General features: G+C 55.3%; 1 protein-coding gene across 1 annotated transcript in view; it reads left to right on the plus strand.

The window, feature by feature from the left end:
• The window catches only part of RIPOR3 (RIPOR family member 3), a 72,302-nt gene that overhangs the window by 34,211 nt on the left and 19,849 nt on the right, over window positions 1–18,242 (plus strand). Inside the window, exons 2-4 of the mRNA XM_007128030.3 lie at window positions 9,249–9,367; window positions 15,296–15,442; window positions 17,709–17,787. Of these exons, the coding sequence (XP_007128092.2) occupies window positions 9,249–9,367; window positions 15,296–15,442; window positions 17,709–17,787 (345 nt within the window). The remainder of the gene's footprint in view (window positions 1–9,248; window positions 9,368–15,295; window positions 15,443–17,708; window positions 17,788–18,242) is intronic.

Consider the following 18,242-nt stretch of genomic DNA (forward strand, 5'->3'; position numbering starts at 1 on the left):
CCCGCAACGGGAGAGGCCACAGCAGTGAGAGGCCCGCGTACCGCAAAAAAAAAAAAAAAAAAAAAAAAAAAAAAAAAAAAAAAAAAAGAAAAGATCACCAATCCAGGATTTATAAATAGCCCCTGGAAATCAATGAGATCCTGGTGGATAACTGGGGACTTCCCTGGTGGTCCAGTGGTTAAAAACAGACTCTGCACTCCCAATGCAGGGGGCCCGGGTTTAATCTCTGGACTGAGATCCCACATGCCACACAATGCAGACTACAAAAAAAACCCAAAACTAGGTAACTGTACAAAGGAATATGAATTTGTAAGTTCCAGAAAAGAAGACTCGAAGGATAATGTACACATGGAAACATGCATGAGCTCACTAGGAATCATGTCCAAACATAACTTCTATCTAGGAACCACTCAGTCCATTTTAGAGATCTGGAAGTTGAGGCCTGCGGTTGATAGCACAGGCCAGAAGCCAAAACTCAAAGTCATTAGACTCAAAAACCAGAATGGGATGGAGTGAAACCTGCAGCACTACATTTCACTGAGGGTCAAATGAGCTGATTTGGGTCAAGTGCAAGGCCCGGCCTGGCTCTCTTAGCTCTTCCATCTTGGGGGGTCAGGTCCAGTGGACTTGGGAGTAGGGAAGGGGGAAATAAAACTGAGAAAGGGGGAGACAGGAAGGAAGGGTGAATCTGATTTTCATAATAAAGACTTGTGTGGGAGGGAGCTGGATAGGGAGCCCGAGGGCAGGGCGGGAGATGGAAGGATTGATCTAGAGGCAGACAGATTGGAGGCGGGGCTAGGAGAGGGCCAAGGGCAGGGCCACCTGATGGCTTTCGTGCCATCCCCACCCCCCCAGCACCTTGGCCTTCCGGGGACAATTCCTGCATAAAAAATATTAAATAGTATAGGATATTGTGACTGGTATAAAGGTGGATGTATTATAAAATAAAATACATTCTATTAATATATATAAATAATATAATTTTACATTATATAATAAAACATTCTCTTGACCTAAAATTTCATTCTGTAGTCTTCTGATTTTAAAAGTAATCCTCATGTTTTCACGAGGCCTGTGCACTGTGCCCACGACCCTAGTGGAGAAGTTGGCCCTAACTTGTTCCACAGACAGCAGTCAGGAACAGAATTCTTTCCCAGTCCTTTTGGCTGGTTTGGAGAGAGACTCCTGGGCTCTGATGTCCAGCTGTGTGGCAGGGGGAAGGTCTGTGTCCCCAAGATTACCGAGCATTCCAGGCGGTTCATCCAGGGTGGACTGGTTGGCCCACGTGGCCGGCAGAGTTCTGCCTGCCTGGGTTTGAATGCAAACCCTGCCTGTGTCGAGCTGCCCCAAACCAGTGTGTGTGTTCATCAGCAGTCAGGTTCTTTGGGATTAAAAAGGTAGCTAGCCTTTGGGTCTCTCCTGGCCTCCAGGTAGGGGGTTATGATGAAGGCAGGTCTCACGCAGAACTCTGATGTTACAGCAAACACCCGCCAAGGAGGAGGTCAACCTCTACTCCAAGCTCAAGGCCTCACGCTCAGGCCTCCAGGCCTTCATCCATACATACCCTGGCGTGTGTGCGCATGTGCACACGTGCGTGTGAAGGATGGGGGTGGCAGAGGCCCCGTGGCCCAGGGCCCCTTCTGAATATGTTGGGCTGCCGGGGCCCCCACGTTCCCACACCCTATTCACGTCAGGAGAAGGAGCCTGAACAACATTCGTAGCCAACGGAATACAGTATCTATAGCGCTACTCCTTTCACCCGTGAGAAATCGTTCCTGACACCCAGCTCGCTAATTCACCAGCCCTCTCGTACAGATCTGACAAGCTGCCTTTAACCTTTAACCCGGTCCTTCCCATCCGTCACCATTCTGCACCCCGCCCCCGCCCCCGGGGGACAGTGCAGTGTCTGCAGACAGTCTTGGTTGTCACAACTGGAGGATGGAGAGCTCCTGGCATCAAGGGGTGGGAGGGGTGCCGCTAAATACGCAGGACAACCTCCACAGTGAAGAATGACCCCAAATGTCAGCAGTGCTGAGGTACAGACCCTCCCACAGCTGCTTCTGGAGTGGGGACCCACGTTAGCGCCCTCCACGCAACACCTACTCACCCCCTAGGATGTGGGCTAGGTCTACGCACACTTGGGCCATGCTGCCCGCACATAAGCGTTTTAAGGTGAGTTACTGAAGACCTAGTGCTGCCACGTGTTTGTTCAGGCCATTTCAGTTCTACCAGCCTCAGTTTCCCGGTCTGTAAAATAGGGGTGGTAACAGTGCCCACCTCAGAGGGGTGCTGTGGGGAGATGCCCAGTCCCTCCTGCCTGACCCCATTTTTATTGCTGGTCCTAAGCAGACCAGGGTGGGAGTGGTGCTTCCAGAGGCTCTGCTTCATCACCTCCCCCCATCCCTGGGCAGCTCCTGCTTTCCTGTCTCCCCTCCCCACACCCACACACACTCCTACCCCCGTGGTGGCCTCAGGAGGCTCCTTCCCCCGAGAGTTGCTGTCTCTTCCAGGTGACCCCTGGTCGACCCGCCAATGGGAATGTGTCGGTGGTGATCAGGGGCCATTTAAATTAGAACACCCTCTGGATATTTCACAGAAATTCATGAGTCATTTTTGCCTCATAAAACCCAGTGGAGTTAGCTGGGAGTGTAGACGATATCTGGACCTTAAAAAATTTTTTTTTCCTTTTTTTAAAGAGGCAAGGTTCTCCTTTGATCCCAGGTTCATCCTGAGAAACAACGTTCTCCAGGTTGGAGGACACGCAGTCAGCTTGGCAGCTTGATTACTGTGCGACTGAGGACAGCTTAGTCAATCTCTCGATTTTCTTCAAATTAACGTTTTTTTCTTAATTTGAGGGAATACATGTCCATTGTAGCACATTCGTAAGGTACTGTTTCAAAAATAAAACATGCTGTATACAGTTTACATCTTGCTCTGGTTTACTCACATCTTATCTCAAACATTTTCCCATGTCACTATTCCTCAAAATCATATTCCTAACAGCCGCACAAATTTCTTTTGTATGGGTTATCTAACCTGTCCCTTGTACTTGGCCATTTGTGGCTGCACCCCCAGTGTTCCCATCTGTGAAATGGGCACAGGTGTGCTGTGAAGTCCAATGAGAGGACCTGCCCGTCCTCTCCTGTGACTGGTCCTTGAGGAGCCTACAGGCCAGAGTTGGAGCAGGACTGGAACTCCTCCCAGGCCTGCCCTGGGCAGGAAGAACACAGGGGGCTGTGGACTGCATGATACACTGAGGCAAGGGCCCTCTTGGATCCCGGATCCTGACTCTGTGCCTCGTCTTGAACCATCTGGCCGTCAGGAAGTTTCCATTTGCCCCGCAGCTGCGGGACAGTGGACTCTGGGGGCACAGTTGGGGCTCCCCAAGGAGTTGCTTGCTCTTCTCTTATACCAGAAGCCGGAGCCATCAGCCCATCTGTCTCCTCGAGGCCAGCTGGCCATCTGCAGAGACACGCCTGGGGTCTCCAGGTGCCACTTCCACGGTGGCCCCTGAGAGCTGGTGGCAGGACCCAGGAATGTGGGCTGCCAGGCTGGTAGGTGGGTGCCTACTTGCTCTATTTAAACCAAGTGTCCTTCAAATCCGTACTGTCTTCATTTAAACATGCTATTAAAAAAAAAAACACTTTAAATCATACAGAAGACAGCTTGCTCTAAATGGAAGGTTACCTTAAATGAAATTCAACAAAACAAAACAACCTGACTACGTTCAAGCTCCTCCTCTGCCCTCCCCTGGCTCTGTGCCCGGGGCCAGCTCTGTGCTCTGTTGAACAGGAAGGGTGACAAGTGACAGAGAGCCGGGGAGCCAGGATGAAAAGAGGACTAAAGACTAAAAGACTAAAGACTAAGATAACTCTCCCACCGAGTGACGCATGGAGTCCACTGGGCGTCCCTCCCTTGGCCCAGAGTGTGCTGTGCTTGAGGGAAGCCTGAGTTCTAGCCCAATGCTCCCATTTTACAGACTGGGAGACAGAGGTTCAGAGAGAGGGGAGGGAACTTGTTCTAGATCACATGCAGCTGGAACCGCATTCTCCTGTTTCTCCGGGCACGTCTTCCCGGCCCCATACGACCTGGCTCAGGAGGCGCTCAGCAGGGAGAGGGGAGCCCAAGCCGGCAGGCGTGGAAGCCGATGGAAGGCGTCCGTCCTGCGTGGGTCAGCTACGGGATTTTAAGTGGGCTCCAGCGGAGGAGCAGGGAACTGGGTTTGGGCAGGGACAGGAGTTTGGATTCTTCTGACTCTTCCGTTCACCTCTGGGTGAGCTGGGCAGGTCGTCTGACCCCTCTGGGCTGGGTCTGGCCTTCAGTAAGATGAGGGAGCTGGACTCCATCTGGTGCAGACAGTCTGGTTCCCAGAGAAGCCTTCTCAGGACGCCCTTCCCTCTTATGTATAAACTCAAATTCCTCATCCTGGGCTATTCTGCCATTTCCTTTCGTGCTAAACCAAAGGGCTATTTTGGAAACTCCTATAAGCAAGCTCGTCCCTGGCTGGCATTTGAACGGATATAAAAGAGGCCTAAGTGAGGGACTCGGGCATAAAGGCTGCCCAGCCCTGAGAGCCCACGCCGTTAAATTTAGAAGCATCACTTCCAAATGAGGTGAAATTGCAGGTTCCCTGTGGCCGGTGGGCAGCTTTGGGCAGCAGCGAGCAGGACAGATTTAGCAGAACAGGCTCCCTCTGGCTGCACCTCGGGGGAAGAGGCCCGGGACGGTCCCTTCAGTGTCTGGGGAGCAGCTGCTGGGTAAGGAGCCCCTTCAGCTGGCCCGCCTGCCCTGCGCTCCCCAGCTGGATCCAAGCATCAGGTGCCGCCCGGGTGCCAGGCCGGAGAGAGGCAGCGAGGGACACGCGGGGAAGAGGCAGTCCTGTCTGCCACCGCAGGTTTGGGACCCGCATGACTTCTGTGCCTCTCTCCTCTGCCCAGGGGCCCAGTGAGGTCCCCGGCCTGCCTCTCATGCCCTGCAGAGTGCCGGCTGCCCAGGGCTGTCCGACCTGCCTACGGCCCAGCCGCTAAAGGGTAATGCCGGCAGGGGGAGGGGGAGGGGGGATGGTCTTGGGGGAGGAGTGGGGTCTCCAAGGTGCCCAGCCTCTGTTCTGAGTGGTCAGTGCCGCTGTTGTGTCAACAGCTAAACATTAAGAGTATGACCCTTGGTTAAAGGTGACAAACATCCGTTGGGACTTGTCAGGAGCCCACTGAAGGCTCCTGGGATTCCAGGGGTCTCAGCCCGGCCATCTCATGCCCAGTCCACCAGAGGGGGGATTGTTTTGCAGCCCGCTGGGTGAGATCACAAGGGTCAACTACAAAGGATCAGCCCCACCGGGGATCGGCCAGGAGAGGTGCTGCTGGGATCTGCCGCTGGTCCAAAGGGACCTGGGCTCCCATACCCTGAAGCCTGCAGGGGATGGGGCTTGATGTTTCTCAGCCACCCCCAGTGCTACATTTCTAGCTTGGCAGGTCTGGGTCATGAACCTGCTTCCATTCTGGGGCCCCCTTCCTCCTGCTCAGGCTCATGGCAGCGGAGGGTGGGGGTGGTATCCTCAGCACAGCCCCTGCGGAAGCAGGTGCAGCCTAGCATGAAGTAGCTGGGCTTTGGAGCCCATCATGCCCAGGTTCAAATCCCAACTCTGGCAGCTCTGACCTGTGTGACCTTGGTTGAGTCATTTCCCCTCCTCTCTGAGTCTCGGTTTCTTTATCTGCAAGATGGGAAGGATAATAATAATATTTGCCTCATATAGTGTTGGGAGTATTAAATGAGATTTTAAACCTTTAGATCAGGTAGCAGGCAGAGTGCTGGCCACCCAGGGGTCATCCATCAATAGCTGCTGCTTTTGTAAATAATGTTTTAGTGGAACATAGCCAGGCTCATTCATTTGCACATTATCTGTGGCTGCTTTTGCTCTAAAACGGTAGAGTTGAGTAGCTGTGACAAAGACTATAAGGCCTGCAAAGCCAAAAAAATTCACTATCTGGCCCTTTACTGAAGTCATTCGTGCCCCCCTGCCTTGGAGTCCAGCACATAGTGGGAGTTCTTATCTTTATCCTGTTCTTCCACTGACTGCGCCTTGGGATGCACAGCCTGCTGAAGTGGGGGAAGCAGCCCCAGCCTTTCAATCCTTGTCCTCTGGTCCCATAAAGATGTGCTGTGACTCTTTCAGGCCCTGGAGAACGCCCCCAGCCCCACCTGCAGGGAACTCTCTGTCTAGTGGGGGAGACAGACAAGTCACCATTCACCGTCCACTGTAACTAAAGTGAGGCAGGGACTGGGGGGAGGTCCAGGAAGGCTTCCTGGGGGAGGTGACATCTGGGCTGGAAGAGGAGCAGGGAGGGTCTAGCCAGGAGGCCAATCCCCACGTGACAACCAGACCTCACATTGGAAAACGTGGCTCCCTGAGCCAGCCTCTTCACCTCTTAGAGGCTCTTTCCTCATATGAAAAGTGGGGTCATTGATCCTCATGGCCCTGTCATGAGATCAATCCGCAGCCAGGTGCTGGCACATTGCATGGGTCTGCACGGAACCTTAGTTCTCCTCCTCGGTCCTCCTTTCCGAACGTTGGGCAGGCAGATGGTTGGGTTTGTTCTAGCAAACTGCATGCAGAGGAACTGTTTAGCGATTGTCTTTCTCCCTTATCTTGAAGTGGAGGACCTGGGGGAGGCTGGAAGAACGACCCAGAAGGCCTGGGAGGGAGGGTGGAGGGGATGTGGAGGGAGAGGGCGGAGGGAGGGCGTTCTGGTCCCCACCCCCACCCCCGGGGCTGGCTCCAGAGTCCGTGTCCCACCCGCTGACCTTGGGGATCTCCCTGCCTGCTCCCTCCTCGAGCCCTTCCTCATCTTGGCTAGGATGGAGGGAGGGTGTGTTTAGCAGTTTGAGAAGGTTCCGGTGCCACCCAGAGCCTGTGCTGATAGGGGTGGGGGCAGTGGTATGCTGATAACAGTTTAACAACAGGCAGAAAAACAAACAAACAAAAACACCTCAAAACCTAATTTGTAGCACTTGCCCATTTCCACGCTGTACTTAATTCTGTCATGGCTGATTTCAAGCTACCAACATTCCTGAAAATTTAACCGTCGACTCTTGTGAGCTGGTCCAAGCTGGCGGCAGCACAGCCCAGGTAGGGACCGTGGGGGCGTGAGGGTCCTCCCGTGGGGCTGGGGCGAACCCCCAGAGTGCGGGATGCCTGCCCACGTACCTGAGAAGGGCTGGCTCGGCATCAGTCACACGCGGGCTCTCAGCCTGGCTCTGCCGCTTCCTGGCTGGGTCCCTGAGCTCGTCCTGTTACCTCTCGGAGCCTCAGTTTCCTCACCTATTGAATTAGGTTCGCAACAGCTCCTACACCTCAGGGGGTTGTGTGGATCTACTAAGATAATTTACATAAGGCACGTAGTGGACAGCTGGCCTAATTATGAACACTCATAAATGATGCCTCCGCTGCCAGACGGCATCAATTTCCCCATGCGTCCACCGGGCTGCTGTTCACGGATCTATTGCATGGGACAGTCCCTGGCACTGGGGCTCCACTCAGTGGGTGCTCAGCAGACACTCGCCGCTTCCTCCGTCGGGGCCAGAGGTCGCTCCTCGGCTCATCCGCCCCAGTAGCTGGGGTCTCCAGGCTGGGGTCTTGGTCAGCCGATGGCACACAGACAACCAGCTCTTTCTGGTGTCTATTTCACATTATGTGCTGTCAGCACATTGTGTCCTTGGTCCTTTTCTGAATTTCCATTTTACAGATGTGATCACCGAGGCCCAGAGCCGGTGAGCTGCACAGCTGCAGCTGGGGTTTGAGCCGAGGTCTGGCTTTGTTGCTTCCAGAGCTCACCTATGCACAGCACGTGTGGGGCTCTGGGCTGCGGGAGGTATCGGAGGAGGAGGAAGCTTGTGGGGGTCACGCAGATCTGCCAGGGGGTTCAGAGCAAGGGCTCTGGAGCTTGTGGTGGGAGCTGACTACAAACAAAATGCAGGACTACACACTGGATAGACGCGGCTGCAAAGGGAACGTTAGTCCAGGCAGAGGCCCCAGGGTGGGCAAAGGTGTGGAGTCTGGGCTCAGCCGCTGGGTGGAGGGGATGTGGGAAGCAGGGGCCCTACCGAGCGGGAATAGGAGGAAGTTGGCGGAGCGGAGCTTTCTCAGGGCAGTGGGGTCCCTGGAATCCTTGCACTGACGCCACCCTGGCTGAGGAGTGAGGTATAAAACTGTAGCAGCAGAGATGTAGGTTAGATATGGGGGAGAATTTTCCTATTGTGTTGGAAGACACTGGGCGATATTCCCAAAGGATGTGGTGGCATTTTTCCAATCTCGAGATGGTTTGGAAAAACGTAAGGACAGCCAGGGTTCTAGGCTGGCCTCCCTGCCACCTGGGTCAGAGATGGGGCAATGGATCTGTGGCTTCTGGAAGCCTTTGATGCCAGCAGCCTGGCCTCATGTGAACTGGGCTGACACACCCCCTGCTCAAAACCTCCCATGGCTCCCAGTTACCCTTAGCGAATTGCAAGGCCAAAGTCCTCCCTGGGGCCACCAAGGCCCCCCTGACCTGTACTCTGCTGGCCTCTCCAACCTCACCTGGAGCCACACCCCAACCCACTGAGCTTCTTTCCATTTCTGGATTACACCTTGTCCTCTGCACCTCCAGGCCTTTGCTCATGGTGTTCCCTCTGCTTCAGATACCTTTCCCTCCCCTCCCCTTCCCCTTCTGCCCTCCTCGGCCTTTCCTTCTCAGCTCTGGGTCGCCTCCTCCATGGGTGGGTCTGGTACCCCCATCATTTCACTATGGACTCCCTACTATAATGGTGGCTCATCAGCCTCCTGCTGGACTGGGAGCCCTGGAGGGCGAGGGCGTTGCCTGCCTTGCTCAGTGTCTGGCACACAGGAGGTGCTCGGTGGGGGTTTGTGGAGGGGGGTCAGGGTTACTGGCAGAGAGGAGTAGCAGAGGGGAGGGGAGAAGCGCTGGTTCACGAGTTGCTGGGTGCCCCCTGCACGAGGACTCAGCCTCGCGCAGGCATCAAGGACCCAAGCACAGGGTGCAGACACCTGGGTTCGAATCTTACTCCTGCCCCCCGCCCCAAGCTCCCTGGCCTCACTGAGCCTCAGTTTTCTCATCTGTGAGCTGGGGGCAGCACCAGCCGCCCCCTCTCTGGGGCTGCTGTAGGGCCCTTGGGGGCCATGGTGGAGGGTGGCCAGCCTGCGGTCAGCACTCACCGGGTGCCAGTGCGAGGCTGACTGTCCTGCCCTCTCCCTGCAGGTGACAGCCATGTCGGTGAGGGTGCGGTTCCTGTCCTCTGGGGACACAGGGGCTGTGGGGGTCATGGGCCGGAGCGCCTCCTTTGCCGGCTTCAGCAGTGCCCAGAGCCGGAGGATCGCGTAAGTTCTGCCCGGGCTGTGTGTGGGAGGCTTGTTTGAGGGCCAGGGATCGGGGGGCCGGTGGGGGCATCCTCCTCCCATGCCAGTGACCCTGAGGCCCACTCTCATGCCAGGCCTGCAGCGCAGGGTAGTGTGTGTTTGTGTCTGTCTGTGCTATGTCTGTGCCTGTGTGTGTGTGAGTGAGACTCTTGGTGTTGGAAGAAACCTGTAATTTGCTTCAGATCTGAACAGGTATCACCCCACATGTTCCTGGCAGTTGATGATCCTGGAAGCTGATCTGCCTGAGCTTATCAGGCCCACTTGGCAGATCAGAAAACTGAGGCTCAGAGAGTCAGAGCTGCTCACCCAAGGTCACACAGCAAAACGGATTCAGAGTTGGAACTTAGTCTCCTAGGGGCCAGGTTAGGATGGAATGTTCTTCTTGTTTGATAGAATGGGAAATAGGGCCACCTGTGACCTAGGGCAAGTGACTTCACCTCTCTGAGTCTGGTTTCCTCATCTGTGAAATGGGGATCACAAATGTCCTCCCTCATGGGCTTGTCATTAGGGTACAGTGAGGTGACACGTGGTGAGCTGCCGGCACATGCTGGCACGCAGTAGGGGCTTGTGGGAAGTTTTCCAAGGAGGAGGAGCCTCTGCAGAGACAGGCCTGGTTAGTACTGACCCTCCAGACGTGAGTTCTCAGCTGATCTGCGATGTGTCTCCTCCAGCTGCAGGTAATGCCTGGGAGGAAGGTGCGTTTCTGCTCCTGGGGCCACAGCCCTGCCAGCCCAGGCATGCCGGGCCCCTGGCTCCAGGAATCCTGAGGGCCCCAAACGGCTGCCAGTCTGAACAGCTGTGGTGGACAGGCAGGGCCCTCAGCCAGAGCAAGGCGTAGAACCAAATCTCATCCTGGCGTTCCCCGACCTGAAACCCTCCGGAGGTTCCCATCCCACTGAGAGCACAATCCAGTCCCCATGCGGCAGGGTCTGGCTGGCCAGCCTCATCCTGAACCCTGCGCTTTAGCCCCGTTGGCCTCTCTGTCCTCCAGGCCTTTGCACAGGCCCTGCCCTCCCGCTGGAACCCTCCCCACCGCTCTTCACCTGGCCTGGTCCCGCTTAATCTCATCAGGCCTTGGCTTCAAAGCCACTTCCTGGGGGTTGGGGGTGTGGACCACCCAAGCCCGGCAGGCCCTCTTGGTGCTCTTTCCCTAGGGCTCCCCAGCTTCGCGTTAGACCCACCTTCCCCTCCCCCACCCCGCCCCCCATCACTGTGCGGCTGGCGCTGCGGTCAGGCCCTCCCAGCTCACTCGCCTTGTCTCAGGGCAGCTCAGCTGCTCAGTTCTGAGGTGTGCCTGAGAGGAGTGGCGTCTCAGGGCTGAAGTCCTGGAAGCACCCTTAGGAATCCCTAATTCTTTCCACAATTATTTATGGAGTATTGGCTCTGTCAGGCCCTGTCCGGGGCTCTGGAGACAGACCCAGGCCGCGCCCTCCTTTCAGGATGGAAAACAATAAGCCAATGATAGTCAAGATGGATGCAGCTGGTGGCAGGTGCCCTGAAGGGGTTAAAGCAGGGAGGCAGGAGGGCAGCAGGGGGCTTGGAGGAGGCCCCCAGTGAGGCATTTAAGCGAAGGCAGAGAGAAGAGGAGCAGTGCAGACAGGGTGTGGGCATGGGAAAGCCTTCCAGGCAGAGGGGACAGAGGTGCAAAGGCCCTGAGGTGGGAATGAGCTTTGAGGGACAGAAAGTGGGTGTGTGGCCGGCCTGTGGGACAGTGGTGTAAATGTCCTGGACCCCTCCTGGGGCTCCTCGTCCTGCCCCCCCACCCCCAACCCTGCAGGGAATTCTGGAGGATGCCTGGCTTGGACGGGTTCTGAGATTCCTGAGTGGCCTCCACCTGGCCTGGCCCTCTGTAGTCCCCTTGTCCGGGGTGAGGAAGAAGCTGCCCGTGATGGCAGAGAAGCAGCACATCTATTTTTAACTTCCTGTCTCTGTACAACTCCCAGGGGTCTGGACCCTTGGCTCTGGGGCTGGATGGTCTGGATTGGGTTTCAGCCCTCACCTCTGGCCTTATTTCCCAGGTAATCCAACCAGGCTGAAACACGGCCACCTTGCCAAGGTGCTCAGCAGCGGGGGCAGGTCAGGCAAAAATAACCTTAGACAGGAGAGCAGAAGAGCCTGGCCCCACTTAGATGTCCCCAGCCCTTATCCCTGCCCTGGCACCTGAAGCTCCTTTGACTCTGGACAGGGTTGTTTCTTTTCTTTATTGCGTAACCAAAGAATTCACTTGGGGAAGGAATCTGGTGAGGGAATTTTACACTAAGGTGGAATGACTGCTATAACAAGGCCACATATAATAAATATATAATAATATATTACAACATAAGGCCATATATAATAAGGTGGGCAGATGAAGAACAGGACCAGGCCCTGACACTGGCCCATTCCGCCCTGACTGACAGGCACGGGCTGCTCTTAACCCCTTCCTGCTATTCCTCAGCCAGGTCTCCCCTCCCTCAGGCTGCCAGCCAGGGACCCTCTTGAGCCAGGAGACCCTGCAAGGTCCTCACCACCTGGGAACTCCTCCACTGGGACGGCTGGGAAGTGTAGGTGTGAGAACTAAGCAGCAGCCCTTGATTTTCAAGGAGAGGAGGCTAGAGAAAGGGGACAGAGAGGAGGGCCAGACCTCAGAGACATGTATCAGGAGAAACAGGCTAGTGCACGCGAAGCACCCAGAGCGGAGCTTGACCTCTGCGAGTGCCGTGTGCGTGTTTGTCATCATCCCTGAGCACCTAGTACCACCAGACGCGGAGGGAAGATGCGCTTGCACCCAGCTTTGAGTCCTCACCTGAAACGTGTCCAGTCCGTCCTATTATTTATTGCCCCGCCCCCAGCCCCTCCTACCTCCGGATGCTGCACCTGCAGCAGCCGTGCACCAGGGCCTCCGATAGTGTCTCCCAATGACACCAGGTAGAAGGACTGGCCCGGCAGCCTCACGTGAGGAGGGCTGGGGCCAGTGGGTCACACGTGCCCATCTGGAAGCTCGTCTGGCATGCCGGGGGAGGTTTAATATTTACTGAGTCCTCCCAGGACTGCTGTGACATCCGCCCCTGGAGGTTTCTTCCTGCCCTGGCAGTTGTGGCACTGGGCCAGACATGCAACCTGATTTCGCCATCCGGAGACTGCACGTACATCACCGTCCCTGGCGGGGCTGGCCACCACGCCTGCTCTGTTGAACCTCAGACAAGAGCACTGGGTTCAGAGCTTCCCCAGCAGCCGGTGCTATCAGGCACAGCCACAGAGCGAGGGCGAGGAAGTTTCCAGCTAGATGGAAGTGGGACCCAGCCGAGGGCACGCATCTGCCGGGGACTGTGGGACTCTGGGAGCTGGCAGGTGAGCGGGGCTCCTGCAGCCCCACCTCCAAGCTGCTCGCCCACCCCACCTGCCTGCCTGCCCACCTGCCGGGGACCCTAGCCTGTCTGAAACCCGCTTCTCTCGAGGCTGCAGCCCTGCCTGTCCCTGCCAGCCTGCAGATGGCAACTTTGTGGAGGGTGTGTTCCAAGAGGTGGCTGATGTGGCCTCCGGGAGGGTCGGGGGAGGAGGGAGCACAGTCCCTCCCTGGGCTTTGCAAAGTGTCACTTGACATATAATATATGAATAACAGCAACAGCAGACGCAGGGGGTGAGCGCTACTGATGGGATAGGCTTTGTCCCCAGGGCTGCGTGCACATTACCCAGACTCAGACATCGCCTGATTGCAGGAACCTTCCCTGTTCACCCTTTACATTCATTATCCTGCCTTTGTTTTTATTCTTGGCACTAGGCACTATCTGATATATAATTTTTTAAATTGAAGTACAGTTGCTGTACAATATATCTGATATGTACTTTAAAAAACTACCTTATTAACTTCAGCACATATATAGCACTTACTCTTTCCTGGGAACTGCTTGAATCTCTTTACATTTATTAACTCATGTAACTCTCACAACAACCCTTTCTCTGGTCCCCATTTTATGGATGAGAAAACTGAGGCACAGAGAGGTTCAGTAACTTACCCAAGGTCACACAGCTTATAACTGGGGGAGCCGGATAGAGACCCCAGCATGTGGTTCCGGAGTCTGTGCTTGCTACCACTTCCCACGGTCTCCCCAGCTGTCAGGGCAGCTCACGAGGGCAGGGGTTTTGTCTGTTTTGGTCACTGTTCTACCCCTGGCTCCTAGAATGGCATCTGGTGTATGATAGGAGCTCAGTAAATATTTGTTGAATGAATGACTATCTCATGACAACTCCATGGGGCAGGCCCTCTTGTTATCCTCCTTTCACAGATGAGGAAACTGAGGCTCCAGTAGATTAAATACCTGTGCCCTCTGGGGCTAGAATTTGGACATGGGCGGCTGACCAGGAGCTTGTGTCCCATGAGACGATATGAGTTCCTAGCTTGGTGAGGCCCCTGAGGTTTCCAGGGCGGGGTTCCAGGTCCTTCCTTGATGCAGCATCCTTGGGACCCAGTTCTCAGCATCCTTGGGCAAGCCCTGGGATCTGTATTTCCGGCACGTTGGCCTGTAATGTGGATGCACCTCCATGTTTTGGGGAACCACGGGGTTTGGGGCTTGATGCCCGACAGCAGGAGTGGACAGGACAGCTCTACTGAGTCAACCACAGGACCCTGTGACCGTGCATGGAATGTGCAGCGTCTGGTCGTCTTGGAAATACAGCCCAGCCACCTGCCAGGCCTCTTGGGGACCAGGGCTTGGCGATGGCCCAGTGGCCCTTCTCCCAGGCCTGGTGAAGGAGCTGGAGCTGTGTCCACTTGCCCCCTGCCCAGCTCTCCAGACCACAAGCCCCCCACCCCTCCCCGCTGACTGTGAACCCTTGAGGGTGGGACTCTGGCCCCTTGGCTCCCATCATGTTGCGTGACTCAGAGAAAGCCCCTCTCTGTGAGTGTTTGAATGAATGAATGAGCCTGTGCCCTTGATTTCAGACCCTAAAAGGGCAGCAGACTGTGAAGGGCATCCAGGGAGACTCGGAGCTGGGTTTCTAGCAGGAGGATGTCTCCCGAGTGAAGCAGAAATGGTGAACACCTGAGAAAGCGGTCCTCCTACTGTGGTCTGAGGACCAACAACAGTGTAGAGCCAATGGACGGTCTGCTCCATAGGCTGTCCAGGGCCTGTTCCTTCTCTCTTGTTGCTCGGCCATCCCTGCGGGGGGGCCCAGTGCACGTGGTTGAAGCTGGCTCTTCAGTGCATCTGAGGAAGATGAGGAAGGAAGGGGGAGAAGTTCTCTTCCAAGGAAGTGGAATATGTTGACTAACCCAGTCCTGGGACATGGGTTTGCCTCAGAATGCCCATGGATGCATGGGCATGTGTGTGTGTGCATGTGTGCATGTGTGCGTGTGTGTGTGTGTATGTGTGTGTGTGTGTGTGTGTTTGGTGATTTGTCAGGCTACCTCCCTCCAAACTATATGTATAAAGAGCAGGGTTGGGGAGATGCCCCCGAGGGAAATTGAGGTGCTATTAACAGAGGGAGGGGAATGGATGTGGTGCAGGCAAAGCCAACAGGTACCCAACCCATGGGTATACCACTGGACTATGATTTGGCCTCCCCCGTTGCTTTGCCTGCACAGAGCTTGATGAAGAGCACAAACAGACAGCATTGGCATTTGGGCTGCTTGATTGTATTTCTCACTGTAAGTTAATTTCTCATATCAGGTTAGTGTTATTATTCTTTTAATCCTCAAATCCAAGCCCTCATTTTACAGATGAGAAAACTGAGGCCCAGAGAGTCTTGGCAACTTTCCTGAGACCACGCAGCTTGGTGGCAGTGGGGTGAGACTCAGCCAGGTCTCCTGACTGCCTGGGGCTCTGGCCACTGTTCCCAAAGTGCCTGCCCCTGAGGAGGGCTTTGTCCAGACCCCTGCTCTGACCACCCCCCACCCATCCCTTCTCACAGAAAGTCCATCCACAGGAACTCAGTGAGGTCTCGAATGCCTGTGAAATCCTCCAAGATGTATGGCACGCTGCGGAAGGGGTCTGTCTGCTCGGATCCCAAGCCACAGCAAGTGAAGAAGATCTTTGAAGCACTGAAGAGAGGCCTCAAGTAAGAATGGCTATTCGTTGCCTTTAACAAGTGCATTCTTTGCCCTCATCTGCTTGGTCCTCTCTGCCACTTCCTGGGGAACGTGGGTGGGTCTCGTCTGTAAGAGGCCACAGAGGGAGCTCCTGGTTATCCGTTTAGTCAACAAGCATGTCCTGGGTGCAGCCATGTGCTCGGCCCTGTCCTTAGGCACCGGGGACACAGTGAATACGGCAGGGGGACCCTGGTCTCATGGAGCTCACTGTGTGGAGGGGGAGACGGTAATAAAAAGTAATGTGATCAATACCGTAACTTCCACGAGCCCAGAGGGCAGTGAGGGAGGTGATGGAGAGACAGCATGTGGAAGGCCTGTCACACAGGGTGGCCCGGAGAGCTTCACTGAGGAGGTCCTGATGGTTTCCGAGAAGGAGCCATCATGCTGGCCTCTGGGGGACAAGCATCCTGGCCAGAGGGAACAGCACGGGCAAAGGCCCTGCAGTAGGAGCTTTTGCACAACAGCTGGAGGTCAGGGTGGCTGGATTCAAGTGAGGAGGAGACTGACTGATTAACTGAGCAGAGGTGGGAACAGGAAGATTCAGTCACTTATTCCCCATATTTTTATTGAGGGCTTATCAAGTGCCAGGCGCAGGGTACGGGAATGAACAAAACACAAAAACCCCTGCCCCCGTGGAGCTGACATCCTAGTGGGGGACACACAGACAATAAACAATATAGAAAAGTAGAATAGAGAGTATGTCAGAGGGTGGTAGCTCCTATGGAGGAAAACAAATCAGGGTAGAAGGTGTGGGGTTGATTTTAAATAAGCTGTTCAAGGAAGGGCTCACTAAGAAGGTGACATTTGAGCAAAACCCTGAAGGGGTGAGCCCTGCAGATAATGGGAGAACATTCCAAGCCAAAGGAGCCACTTGTGCAAAGATCCTGGGGCAGGAGCATGATTGGCACATTAGGGGCACAGTGGGCAGGTCAGCATGGGAGCTGAGGTGCGGGGGAGAGGCATTCGCGCATTTGCCGAATGGAAGCCTGTTCCTTCTTCCTGGGATGCCCTGCCCTGCCCTCCACCTCTTGTGATCCTGCTCTTCATCCCTCACTAATTAGTAATAATAATAATAACAGCAGCAGCAGCTCTATGACTTGTTTGGTGCTTCATATACATCATGTCCTTGATGCCATGAGAGACTCTCTTAGCCTCCTTTTCCAGGCGAGAAACTGAGTCCCAAAGATGGGAAGCATCTTGTCCAGGATCCCACAGCCAGGAAGCAGAGAGTGGGGCTCCAGGGCCAAGGCTGCCTGCCCCGCTGTCCCCTGGGCTTAGGGTAAATGTCACCTCCCTCCGTGCCGGTGCCTGGCTCCCTACGCAGGGGTCATCCCACAGTGCGCCCAGCGCTGGTGCTGATTGGAAGCCGGGGATGTGCCCAGAGGGTGGAGGCCTATCTCCAAGGTGCCCCTCTCCCAGGAAAGCTTCTGGTGACTCCTGTGAGGACTGCACATTTGAGACTTGTCTGGGGTCAAGGGTATCTCCTTCTTCCTGGGGAGCCCAACCCCTAGGGGAGCTGTGGTCTGGCTGAAGGTAGTATAAGTGGGCCCAGAGAGGGTGAGTCACCTTCCTGGGGTAAGTCAGCAGATCTACAATGGAGCAGGACGGGATCCCCACCTGGCCCCCAAGCCCAGACCTCAGGTTTCATGTCCGAGTCTCTTTTTGGCAGAAAACACAACATGAAAAGTCCCCTTGGGCCCATGGCTTTTTCTGTGCTTTCCAGAGTGGGTTTGTCAGGTCCCTTTCTGGTCCTGGGCATCCAGACAGCAGGACGGCCTGCCTTTGGCTGTGAGGGAGGTGTGCTCTCCGTAACCTCCCCACGGGCTGGGGTGAAGATACTAGACTCTGGAGGCCACTGCCTGGTTTCAGACCTGGGTTCAGCCTCTTCCTTGCTGTGTGACCCTGTGCTGAGTTGCTTCAGGGTCAGTTTGCCCATCTTTAAAATGGGTACAATAACAGTAGCTCCTGTTTGCAGGGCTGTTTGGGGAATTACCTAAGGGATTCCCCATTTTGTACAGCACTGGGCGCACAGCCCTGGGTGTGTGGGACGTGGAGGCTGAGCAAGCTGGGACTGGGCTTCTGGGGATTGGGCTGAGTCTGCCCTCTGACCCCTGAGGCTGCTGAGCACCCCCTGCTGGTGGCCGTGGCTGCCTCCTCCCTGGAACTCTGCTCATCTGCCTGTTTCTTTCCTTCCTCTGCTCCTTTTCCAACTCCTTTTCCTTGTTCTCCTCACAGGGAGTATCTGTGCGTCCAGCAGGCCGAGCTGGATTACCTGTCAGGACGCCACAAGGACACCCGCAGGAATTCCAGGCTGGTGAGACCCCTCCCAGGCCCTTCCCAGGCGAGCAGCCTTTGCCAGGGTTCAAAGACGACCTCCTTCACCCTGTTGCCTGCATCACGGGTGTGAATCTCAGTCTCGGAACTCAGAGGCCCAAGGAATGGGCTTTATTTTTGATGAATGAACCTCACTTGGACCCGGATGAATTTAACCTCACAGACTGGTGGGAAGCTCCCAGCAGCCCCCAGCCCTCACATGGTGCAGCAGTTCACACATCTTTGGGCCACCTCCCTTTAGTTCTAGAAGTAACTGTAAGGTAGGGGGGTGTACAGAGGGGTGTCTACATTAGATGGCCCTATTCTGTAGGTCTTGGTCATCTGGGCCCCCTGCAATCAGGGTGGCTTACATGATGGCAGGAAGTTGGATCAGGCATTGAATCCAGGGTGTGTCACAGTGGCCCTGACACCATCCTTGACCAACCCTGCGTGTTC

The sequence above is a fragment of the Physeter macrocephalus genome, chromosome 14, assembly GCF_002837175.3.
Source record: "Physeter macrocephalus isolate SW-GA chromosome 14, ASM283717v5, whole genome shotgun sequence".
NCBI classification, from domain to species: Eukaryota; Metazoa; Chordata; class Mammalia; order Artiodactyla; family Physeteridae; genus Physeter; species Physeter macrocephalus.